This window comes from Corapipo altera, unplaced genomic scaffold (genome assembly GCF_003945725.1).
Source record: "Corapipo altera isolate COAL_440 unplaced genomic scaffold, ASM394572v1 201, whole genome shotgun sequence".
Taxonomy (NCBI): domain Eukaryota; kingdom Metazoa; phylum Chordata; class Aves; order Passeriformes; family Pipridae; genus Corapipo; species Corapipo altera.
This window is the reverse complement of record NW_020884940.1, coordinates 2,773,898-2,785,699: the sequence shown is the minus strand read 5'-3', so window position 1 is coordinate 2,785,699 and position 11,802 is coordinate 2,773,898. Positions and strand designations below refer to the sequence as shown.

The following is an 11,802-nucleotide window of genomic DNA, read 5'->3' as shown; positions in this document are numbered from 1 at the left end:
TGGAGCAGGGATTCTTGGGGATGAGGATACACTGGAATAGGGACACTTCAGGACAGGGAGCCTTGGGAATTTGGATCCATTGGAATAGGGATCCTTTACGACAGGGATCCTTGGGGTTGAGGATACATTGGAATGGGGATCCTTCAGGGCAGGGAGCTTGGGAATTAGGATCCATTGGAATAGGGATCCTTTGCGACAGGGATCCTTGGGGTTGAGGATACACTGGAACGGGGATCCTTCAGGGCAGGGATCCTTCAGGGCAGGGATCGTTGGAGATTAGGATACCTTGAGGCAGGGATTTTTCGAGGCAGGGATCCTTGAGGATGAGGATACACTGGATTAGGGATCCTTCAAGACAGGGATCCCTGGGGATGGAGACCTTAAGGGTGGGGACGGGGACCCTCGGGAGAGCCGATCCCCGGGGAGCCAGTGCTACTTCGGGACGCGGCCCGCTGGGGATGAGGCTGCTCGGCTGCTTTGACACAGACCCCCGGGGGAGGCCGAGGGGAGGGATGTTCCCCGGGAGAGCGGCATTCCCGGCGGGATGGAGCCGCTTCGCCGGGCGCGCTCTGCTGTCCCTCGGCGCGGCCCGTCCGCGTCACGTGTCTCACCTGGCGCAGGTGAGGCGGGGCCGGACGGCGCTCCCGGCTCGCAGGTAACGCCGGGCGGGGGGACCCGGCCCGGCCCCGGCCCGGCCCCGACCCCCGGCCCCGACCCCACCCCCGGCCCCGGCATCAGCCCCGGCCCCGCTGCCCGCCCCGCCGGCACTGCCCGGAGCTGCCCGGAGCCTCCCGGCCCGGGGGCAGCGCAGGCCGCGACCGGCACGGAGAGAGGGAGGGAGGGACAGCGGGATATCCCGTCCCCTCCCCGGGGATCCCGTCTCACACTCACCCCGCCGAGCCCCCCGCGCCCCTCGGCTCCGTCCCCCCGCCAGGGCGGCTTCGCCCTCCCCGTGCGCCCCGGGCTCCCTCGGCACAGGGACCCCCGGTTCCCCCACCCCGAGGTTTGGGGACATCCCCCCCGTTGCCCCCGGCGCTCCCTGGCGCTCCCTCGCCTTTCGCTTCCCGCTGCTCCCGGACCTTCCCCGCCCCGGCCGCGGGGGACGGTGTCGGGGCTCTCCCGGGGGGCTGGTGGTGGTGGGAGCTCTCCCCGCGGGTTTTTGGGGTCTCCCTGGTCCCTGCTGGGGTCGGCTTTGCTTTCCAGGGATGGAAAACTTCAGTGGGAAGTGGGGCAGGACCCTGCGCGGGGCAGGGCAGGCCGGGCTGGGATGGGGCTGTCCCTGCTGCCAGCTTCCCCTCTCCCCAAAAATCCGCTGTTTGGAGGACATCGGGGGGGCCAGGGCAGGCAGAGGGAGCTCTGTTTAATGCCCAGGCAGGTCTCCCCCTTCCTTCTCTTTCATCTGGGAGAAAGAAGGGCCAAATTTTGTTTCCCTGCAGTCTTGGCTGTCCCTGGTTTTGGGCCAGGGGCACAGGGAAGCATTTGGTGAGAGGCAGTTCCTCGGCTGGACTGTTTAGATCCCAAATAATTGAGAGGGAGGATCCAGCAGCACAGGGAAGATGCTGGATCCACGTTACTCTGGGCCAGGATCTCCATCACTGCCTGATGTCAGCAGAGAGAACAGGAGCTTTACAGGGCAGCTTCCAGCCCCTGGCAAGGCTGCTTAGAAAATTCCACAGAGTTAAGACAAGTTGTATCTCTGTGTAAACCCTGTCTCCTGAACTCAGGAGACATTCCCTGGCTTCCAACAACACCAGCAATACTGTTATTGTCAAACCTATGTGTAAATTAAGGAGCTTAGCACTTCATTTTATTTTTTTTTTTTTTTTTTTTAGAACTTCACAAAGAAATCCTGTCCTGTGAACAATGAAGATCTTAGACCCGGGCTAACTCTTAGAGGTGCAAACCCTTTTTGAATCCTTCCTTGCTGCTCTGGAACAGATGCTGAGGCTCTTTGGAGGGACCTTCTCCAGTCTCACACGGCGCCTGCGTGACAGCAGAGGAAGCAACAAGAGAGTCACGACCCTGTGAGTATCACCTGGATGTGGATTTTGGTCTGAGCTCTTGTTTATGGCTGTGGGTTTCAGGCCAGCCCATTGCCTGTGCTAGAGAAGCTGCTGGATTGAGGAGCTGTGTCTTGTCCATGCTCCCAGGGAACTTTTCCGTGTGATCCACTGGTTGCAGAAACATGAGCTGTGATGGGAAGGGATGAGCCCAGGACTCTGACAGGTCCCTATCTCTGACACATGTCCCTGCAGCTCTTTTTCATACTCTTCCTTGTGTCCAAGATGCTCTGAAATTTCAGAACATCGTGTATTGTTATATAAGTGAGTGTTGCTGTTGGCACAGAGAACACAGAGTGTTGTGTTGCTGTGATACAAGTGAGCAGTGCAGATGTTGGATCTCTTCCTGAGGCCTCAGGATGAAGAGAAACTTCCCAGTAATCCACTCTGTCCTCAGTGCAGCTCAAATGTTTTTGGCCTGGTTTTAAATTTTGAACAAATGATGAAGCTGAGGAAAAAAACTTTGTTGTTCTGAAGAGAAAGCAATCAAAACTCTCCACTGATGCTGAGGTGAGGGAGCTCTGCCTGCTCAGCACTGAAGTTGCAGCATCTGGGGCTTTTTATTTAACATATTGCCCAGGAATGTGCAGAGGGAGCTCCTGGGATGAATTTTTATAAGGTAACAGAGCCAAAATATTCCTGGAAAGCAGTGGTGTGCTGTAACTGCCTGGCTTTCAGTCTGGGCCTGTTCCTTTGTGGAGAAAATGTTTCTATTTGTTTAAAAAAACAGGGGAAAAAGAGGCAATGCTCTAACAAGGTCAGACAGATTTATTTATTCATGCTTGAGGTGCCCTATAGAAAGTCTATAGCAGAGCAACAAGGACAGTATTAAAAACGTTTAAGCTATGGCTGGGCTCTCATTGCTTATTAATTACCCTAATTAGTGTTTAAAAGGATCTCTTGGGGGTGAAAGCAGTGTTAGCCAAGAAGCTTGGAAACCATGGAGAATTTAGGGGCCCACCACAGCCTGGGATAAAGGCAGCAGCAATAGAAGTGGAGAGTGACAGCCTTGACCTGACTCAGCATTGCCCAGTGCTGAGCTTTAAGAGTAAAAAGATTAATAACAGGGAGAATTAACATGCCAAGCTCTGACTGTTGGCTCTGTGGAGATAAACTGTGACAGTGGATGCTGTAAAAGCAGTTTACTCCTGCGTCCAGACCTGGAGCAGTCGTGTTGGTAACAAGGGAAACAGTTGAGCAGAGTCTGATGTGGGATCTCTGTAGTAGGGCTTGTAAAGGTTTTGCTCCCTTGAGGAGTGATTTGAGACCAACTTGTTGACAAGACCTTTTCCTTAATCCAGATGAAGACATCGGGTTTTCACAGGGAAGTATTTGACACGACCCAACCTTAGCATGACTGGCAAAAATCATTAGTGTTAGTAATGCCAGCATTGCTAAATCCCCTGAATTTAAATAGCACCAAATAATGTGGAGTCTGAATTGGCAGCTTGCATAATGATGGATTGCTTGTCATCTCCTCCTGGGCACAGATGTGTTTTGAAATGGATAAGCACTGTCAGGGCCCAGCCTAATCCTAAGGAATGCGAGACAAAGGGGAGTTGTTTAAAAAAAGATACTTTCCCTTTGGAGCCTGTCAGCTCCAAGCTCCACCTCCAGCTGTGCTGTGAGTTTATTGCTCTGGAGCCTGACTCCCAGCTGCTTCGAGGAAACCTATTCTGAAGGTTATAAGGATTTTGATGTCTTAAAATAGTCCTTTTAAAGTATGTATCTTCTGGTTTGAGCGTCTACCAAAAGGAAGCAAAGCTTGAGTAGTTGGAGAGCCCCGAAACAGGGGCTGGATTCCCCTTCTGTGCCACAAGTGGGAACAGCGTGAGTCCCAAGGAGAGACATCCCTGTGAAAACCGAAATGTGGAATCTGAGAGTCACTGAGTTTGACTGTCAGGCCCCTCTGTGCTGATGGGCAGCTCGCTGAGGTGGGGCTGGTGACGAAAGCTGTGACTTGAGCCCTCCCTGTTCCGCAGGTGCCCGAGTGCTGAGCCATGCTGGGCCGGAAAACACGACTCCCCCAGGACCTGAACAGCCACCGCCAGCTGAACCAGTCCTGCCAGGAGGCCGTGCCCCTGCGGACCCGGGCGGCCAAGGACACAGATGTCAGCTTGGAGGTGTTCAGTGGCTCCACGCCGGAGATCAAGCCCAGCCGCAGCCGAGCCCAGCAGATGCGGGACAGGAAAGGGCGCAAAGCTGAGCTCAAAGACTCCAACGGCAGAGAGGCAGAGACAATTACCTTTATCTCTGGCACAGCAGAGGCTCCCCCAAACCAGAGCTTTTGCTGTTCCTCTCTGTCTCAGGCCTGGAACACGTACAAGGCTGTTTTCTGTTGTATAGTGACCTGTGGGGGCTGCTTCCAGGACTGCAGTGTCTGTGTCCCTTACCCGGGGCCCACCGAGACCTCCACTGACGATGGAAAGAACGGAGACTATAATGGGCGGCTGCCAAACAGCCCCACCAACATCTCTCCCGCTGAGAAGAACGGGAACCAGATAAAAAAGTCCAGCGTGGGCAGCAGTTTCAGTTACCCGGATGTGAAGCTGAAGGGCATTCCTGTCTACCAAAACAGGAGCCCCAGCCACCAGCTGGAATCGGATTCCTGCTGCAAGGAGCTGCTGGAGAAGCCCTTCAGGAACAGCATAGAAAAGCCGCCGCTCCCCAGCAGCCACCGGAGCTCGGAGGAGTATTATTCCTTTCACGAGTCTGATGTGGACATCAGTGAGCTGAATGGCTCCATGTCCAGCAGGCAGATCGATGTCCTGATCTTCAAGAAGCTGACGGAGCTCTTCAGCGTCCACCAGATCGACGAGCTGGCCAAGTGCACCTCGGACACCGTCTTCCTGGAGAAGACCAACAAGATCTCGGACCTCATCAACAGCATAACTCAGGACTACAACCTGGACGAGCAGGATGCCGAGTGCAGGCTGGTCCGAGGCATCATCCGCATCAGCACCCGCAAAAGCAGGGTCCGGCCCCACATTTCCATCCCAGCCAGCCAGAGCCACGAGGAGAAGTCCGGCCGGGGCAACGCGCCCGACAGCGGCAACGAGACGATGCTGGAGTCCATGGTCATGAGCCAGGATGGTACGTGGGGTCCCTGGGTGTTGCTGCTTTGCTCGGTTGTTTTACCCAAGCCACGGAGATGTGGCTGTGGAGCGGGGTTGAGAGCTGTTGTCTGTCCTCAGGGTGGGCTTTAGCTCGTTTTCTTTAGCTGCACAGATGAGTATAGAACTGTGTAGGTATGTGTATGTGATCCATGGAACATATTTCAGGTTTCTGTGCCTCTGATAAAGTACATCTGTACCTGCATTGCTGCAGCAGCTGTGCTCTCAATTCGTTATTTTACAAGGCTTAAAATGTATGGGTTAATTTGCTTTCCTGGGATGTGTGAATGGAGGTCCTTATGGAGACTTCTGCCTCTCACCCTCGCTGTGTTGTGCCTTTCTTGAGCGTATCTTTCCCTGCCAGTGAGGTTTGTGCTGAGCAATAGAAGGGTTTATGCTGCTGCTGCAGTGATTCTGCCTTTCCTCTGCACCTCTAAGCGAGGCAGAAAGACCGTGAGTCAAACTGAACTGGTATGACCAGATGAGCTGCTTGTGCCAGGGGATGTCCAGTTACTCAGCTGGCTCTGTCCCATGTGCTACCTGTCTAATGCCACCCTTAGACTACTGTGACAGTGTCTCCTCGGAGCTGAGACCTCCTCCACATGGTAAATATCCCTGCAAAGACAAGGGAAGGGCTGTCCCACAGTGCCAGTGCCTCCTGGTTGTTCCAGGGCTGCTTCCTGCTCACTGGAGCAGCCTGAAGTGCCCAACCTCCAGAAGAGGTTGTAAGAGAATTTGTTGTAGAAAGACCTTGGAAAGCTGGGTGTGGGGGGCAAGGAGACATCCAGAAGTAACAGAGGAAACCGAGTGTGTGTTGTGCTTCCCAGATTAGGAGGGAGGCTGCTGTTCCTTCCTGGCGTTTAAGGACCACACAGCTCAGGTTACCGGGAAATGGTGGAAGCAGCGGGAAGAACCAGACTCAACCTCTCCTGTTCCCTCAGGGTGGTGCCTCCTGGAGATCCCTGTGTTCCCTGACACGGCTCCTTGCTGCTGAGTCATCCTTTCCTGTCTCAGGCCCTCTTGGTTTTTCGTTCCAGATTTGGCCGTGCAAATATCGGAAGAAACCCCGGCAGATGTGATGGCCCGGAATATGAGGCGGCACAGCAGCGCAGGTAACGGACCTGGAGGGGGGCCTGGGCTGCAAGGGCATCACAGCAGTGAGGGGGATGCCCTGAACCTCCCCTATTTCACATACCTCCAGTTTCCACCCTCCACAAAGGCTGAGCTGACCCTGCCCTTTAGATTCCCCTGAGTTCTCTTGGGCTTCGGGAGCGACGGGAGCTCAGGAGACTCCCTGGGTTGGTGGGTCCTTCTTAAGAGGATTGAAATCCAAGTGTGGGGCATTCTCTGTCCTTCCACAATATTTGTCCTGGGAGCTTTCAGTCTCTGTGTGCCTTGACAAAGTTTGGGGCTGTATTTGGGGTGTGACTGCTGAAGGTCACAGCTGGGTGAGACTTGGGAACAAAAGGAACTGTGCAAAAGGGAAGCAGGGGAGAGTGATGGGCTGTCCCCCTGAGCTCTGATCCTCCCAAAAAGCAGCCCAGGGCTATAGGACAAGTTTCCACCTGCATAATAACAGATCTGTCCCAGGAGATGGCTACAATACAGGCAGGGTTGTTCCCTGCCTGTGGGCTTTTTGTGGCTTTCTCCTCCCTCATGATACACAAAGCCTTTTGTGGCAGCTCCTTCCCCACCTGCCAGGTGCTCCACTGCTGTGCTTCACCCTGGCTAATGTCACCATCTCTTCTCTCTTCTCTCCAAGGCTCTCCAACAAGCAGAGATTCCTCTTTCCAAGACACAGAGACTGACTCGTCTGGGGCACCTCTGCTTCAGGTGTATTGTTAAAGGACCCAAGCAGCAGGCAGGCATTCCAGGGCTTTGCTGCAGTCACATTCCTCCTCTTTCCGTATGGAATGTGCTAGGCCACTTTTCCCCCCCCCCCTCAGTCTACCCTGATCCTTTATTGAAGCCAAATTCCTCCTGCTGCCTGAATTTCACCGGATATTTTGGGGTTTTTTTTGACAATGTAGGACATCAAGGAGGAGAACTGTGGAGCTAATGAACTTGGAGGCGGAGTGTGTGCCCAGGGAGGAGAAGATGGACAAGGAAGTATCAGATGACTTGTGCCTCTGTGATTTCTGTAAATCACATTTAGCTCCAACAGCCTCAGTGGCCCAGCCCTTTCCCTGCTTTGGGGATCTGTTGTACAGTTCTTGCTTCCTAGCACTGCCTGAGTTAACTTGGGTAGGGAATAACTGAGTGGTGTCTCTGTGTTGGTGCTGATACTGAGGCTCTAGAGACCCAAATCCCTCTCTAGGGACCCAAATCTCTGTTTAAAGTGGCTGGGTTGGTCCCCAGAAAACCTGTGTGCTCCACCCATGGTGTTTGCAGTAGCCAATTTGCCTTCTCCCTGCTGACCCTTGGTGTCATCTCCTGCTGCCTTGTGAGGAGAAGGTTCAGGTAAAGGGGTTAATTTAATTTTTGGCCTCTTGGTGTGTCTCCTGAGACACGGGAGGTGGGATGGCTGCTCAGCTGCTTCCTTCACCACCCCCCCGAGCAGACCATGGGCATCAGCTCTGCCAGCCTGATGTGAACTAAAGCTGTGAGGTGTTCCCAGGTGCACACACTGACCTGTGACTTCCCTGCCAGTCACAGCTCTTCCTCACTCCTCTGCCAAGCCCTCCACTTTTCCCATCACGCTGGGCAAGCCTGGAACCAGGGCTGTGGCAGGGGAGGGAAATAGTTTGTCTGTAACTTCTTGTGTTTGCTAGAAAGTGCCTTAAAAGTGTCTTGCTTTGAAAGGATAGGCTCCTGAGAGTGTCTGCAGAGGGTTTGTGAGGCACTGCTGGTCCTTTCCTTCCCCTCAGCACCTTCTCCTTCCCTTTGCTCCTCTCCACCAGGCAGTGGGAAGCAGGAGATGGGGCATTGCTACCCCCAGGGCACAGTGCCAGGTGACCTTGAGGGCTGCAGCACTGCAGCAGGAGGAAGCTGGATCTGTGGTGTTGCCACTTGGTTGTTTATCAGAAAGTAAACACGTGCAGCCACGGGACTTGTTTATACTTCTGGGTGTCCTTGGACATGAATAGAAAACACTTGGTTGAATTTGCCAGCCATAGAATGAACACACCCACTGGTTTTGGGGGAGAGGGAACCTGAAATAGGCCCTGTGCTTTGGTGTGGACCATGTTTCTGTGCCTTTGTTTGACTGGAATGCGCTTTAATTGGACTGAAAGGTGCCTTAATTGAACTGAAATGTGCCTTAGTTGAATTGAAATGTGCCTTTATTTCACAGCCTGTGATTACTCTTCGGAAGGTTGGGTAGAGGGGAAGGATTTAATTCCTCTCTTGAGCAGCCAGGCTTATTTAACAGGGGAGAGACTGAGCCTCAGATTTGGCTTCCCCTCCCTGCTTTGTGTTTAAAGCTGTTGGTTTGTGAAAAGCCCAGTTTATACAAGGAGAAGACTTGAAGCAAGGCCAGGCTGGGACTCCCAGAAGAGCCGTGTGTGGTCACCTCCTTCCGTACGGATGGACCCGCCTGGTTTCTGCTTCCCAGTGGATTATTTGGACGTTATTATTTGGACAAGTTTACTCAAACCTGTGCACTGGGGCTCAGCACAGGTCATGCTGACACAACAGCAGCTCTGTGGGCTGTGCTTTGGAGACGAGGGGTGAGCTGGACTTGCAACGAGCTGCGACCGCTGGAGCAGGTGAAACAGTCTGTGTGTGAAGAGTGAATGTGTGGGGATTAAGCTTACAGAAAACCCAAAAAACCAACCCCCTCTCCCCCCAAAAAAACCCCCCAAAAAACTGACTAAGGAAGATTTCAACTCGATGGTTCCTGAAGCTGGTTCACCTGTGGTGTCTTATGGGATTCTTTTGCACTCCTTGGCCTTAAATGTTCTGATTTGGTCTTTTTTATAAAGTAAAAGACGTGCTCTTTATCTGTGCTGTGTCCTTCACCTTCCTGCTCACATCAGTTCGGGAATCCTGGGTGGCTGATTCTTGCTTTGCCAGGTAGACAAAGATCTTTCCATTCATCTGGCAGCTCCAGGGGGATTGTTCAGAGGGCTGAACGCCAGGATGGTGCCTGGCTGCAAATTAAGGAGCCTCTGGGGAAATGCCTGTTGGCATGCAGAGAAACCTGGACCTTCCCTGAGGGTTGATGCTGGAACTGAGCTCTGGAAAACCTGAGCCTGGGGCCAGAATTTCCATCTTGTCCCTGTGATGTCGCCAGGCCTTGGTAGGAAGTGCAGGAATCGCTCAGGAGCTGCTGCTGTCTCTGATGTCTGGGCAGGATCAGCTCAGGAGGGAGGTTGGCTCAGCCTCCGACCCTGTGACTTGAAGGACCAGTTCTGCACTTCCCAATTTCACTACAAAAGCTCAGGATAACCTGCAGATCTTCATTCCCTCCCGCCCTGACCTTCCCTCGCCCTCCCAGGGCAGAGTACAGGGGTTGTGGGTGGGTTCTCCCCCTGATGCACAGGACCAACTTGAGAGATGTGTTTCCTGGAAGGATTTCAAAGCCATGAACAGGTAAGTGCTGCCTTCTCTCGGCTGGGAAGGGTCTCTGGAGATGGATCCCTCTGAAAGCCTGAGCCAGCCCACAGTGGTTCGCTGGGATTGGCTTAAGGCAGCTTGGGAACTCTGCAGGGAATGGCTGCAGGAGTGTTAAAGAAATTCCTTTTCCTCACCCACACCCTGAACTGCTGAATTATTTATTTCTGTGTGGCTTAGACCTTGGAAAGCAGATGGATGAACCCTAAATCCTCACAGCCTGCTCCTTGTAGCAACAGTGGAGCTGAGGCTCCTCCTAAAACTAAGCAGTAACATTAAATAGTGTCTGCTTCTCTCCTTGGGGTTTTGCTGTTCCATCACTCTTCCCAAAGCAGCCCTGCAGTTTGGGATATTTCCCAAATGGTCTGAGCTGCAGTAGTCATTAATAAAAGCTGAGCCAAGAGCTGCTGTTGGAAAAGAGGAAAAAAAGGCTGGGGAAAACTTCTACCCTATGGAAAACTCTCTGCAGAGCCTGTGTGCCTGCAAGATTTTGCTTTTAGAGAGGGGGCACAGGGGAGGGACCCCGGGCAGGTGGGTGAGGAGCTTGGGATGTGCCAGCAGCTCCAGCTCCGGCGGGTGGCAGCACCAAAACAGCTTCTCCAGGTGACCTGGCACAGGTGTGGAAAGACAAAGGGACCTTTATCACCTGTCAGCCTCCAGCAGGGCCATTCCCAGCCTCGGGAAACATCTGCGGGAAGCCAGGACAAGGATGTGTTTGTAGGGTTTGGATCCCAGTGTCCCTCGTGGTGCTCAGCATTCCCCTGCTCTGTGGTCTCCAGTAACTTGGACTGAGGTGGGGCTTTGCATTCTTTAAGACATGAGCATTGTCAGAGCCTGGTTTATTCCAGAGGAAACTGCCTTTGGAAGCAAAAGCTCCTGATTCACCTTGGCCTGGGGGGGAAGTCTGTGGCAGCAGGGTGTTTGCAGAGGACAAGGCCATCAGGAGAAACACCTTCTGTTCCGCTGGCCCCAGGGGCTGAAGTCCAGGGATAGCTCTGGGATCAGTTGGGTTCACAAACATGGCCCAGGCCATTCACCCCCGCGGGGTTTGGAGCAGCAGCAATGGCCTCGTTCTCCTGGGGCTGTTTGCCTTCTCCTTTTATCTCCCTGAAAGGCCAAATGGCACTCCTTCACCCCAAAAACCCTTCCCGGGGGGTTCCTGTCGCTGCCTTTTCTCTTTGCCTTCTCTCAGCTGCCTCCTGCGAGTGACACCAGATCCCAGTGCCGCCTGGAACCAGCAAATTTGGGATTTTCACAGTTGTTACTCCCCTTACAGAACAGCCCCAGGATTTTGGGGTTGGGAACACTGAGGGAGCTCTGGACTTGGAACAGGCTGCTCCCACCGTGCTGCCAGATCCAGGCAGCTGCCAACCGTCAGGAAAAGGTCGGGCTTGTGGCTCCTGGTGCTGGATACAGGGCTGAGGAGGAAACAGGGAAATAACAAAGCTACAGGTTGGGTTGGGGGTGTTGCCATGGACTCTGCTGGTTTATGACTGCCCTGGTGCCTGCCTGTGCTTGTCCCTTAGGAGGGGCTGGCGGCTGGATGCGGATCCTGCTGCAGGTGCAGAGCCCAGCCCTGTTCCTCCATCTCCCTGTTCCTCCAGGGAGCAGCAGCAGCGCCCTGACGGAACTGAGAGCGGGGTGAAGCTCGTCACACACCCCAGGACAGCTCAGCCCTTCCAGCTCACCTGCCCCACGCCCCAGGGTTCTGTGCAGACACTGGTAGGCAGCTCATTCTGGGGTTAAAATCTTCAAACCCAGCATGGGCTGGCTTTTTTTTAATGCTGTTTTATCAGGGCCAAACCATGGACAGGCAGGTGTGTGTAGAGAGATTTGTAAGACAAACAGGCAGGAGAACCTGGAGAACTCCAGAAGCAGCTGCCTCGACCCAGGTCCTTGCTCACCCTCAAGGTCACGCTCAGCTGGGTGGGGGCTGTTTTTTGACCCCAAGAACCTTTAAAACTGGCAAAGCGTTGTACTCCTCAAAAAAAATACTCCCCCCCCCAGCACCACACCAGGTGCAGTGCCAGGCTGGACTTTGCCCAAGCAGGATTTGTGCCTGCTTCCCTCAGGTA

General features: G+C 53.9%; 1 protein-coding gene across 2 annotated transcripts; it reads left to right on the top strand.

Annotated features, from left to right (window-relative positions):
• The first annotated feature begins 619 nt into the window (after nucleotides 1-619).
• On the top strand, nucleotides 620-8,435 carry KDF1 (keratinocyte differentiation factor 1). 2 transcript variants are annotated; one of them, XM_027661437.1, is made up of 5 exons: nucleotides 620-655; nucleotides 1,833-2,024; nucleotides 4,043-5,153; nucleotides 6,211-6,285; nucleotides 6,936-8,435. In XM_027661437.1, exons 3-5 carry the CDS (start codon nucleotides 4,061-4,063, stop codon nucleotides 7,016-7,018), a joined length of 1,251 nt encoding a protein of 416 aa, XP_027517238.1. In that variant the 5' UTR covers nucleotides 620-655; nucleotides 1,833-2,024; nucleotides 4,043-4,060; the 3' UTR covers nucleotides 7,019-8,435. The 2 variants fall into 2 exon arrangements, with proteins under 2 accessions (XP_027517238.1, XP_027517239.1); XM_027661438.1 differs by lacking the exon at nucleotides 620-655 and having other exon boundaries at nucleotides 1,213-2,024.
• Nucleotides 8,436-11,802: the final 3,367 nt, after the last annotated feature.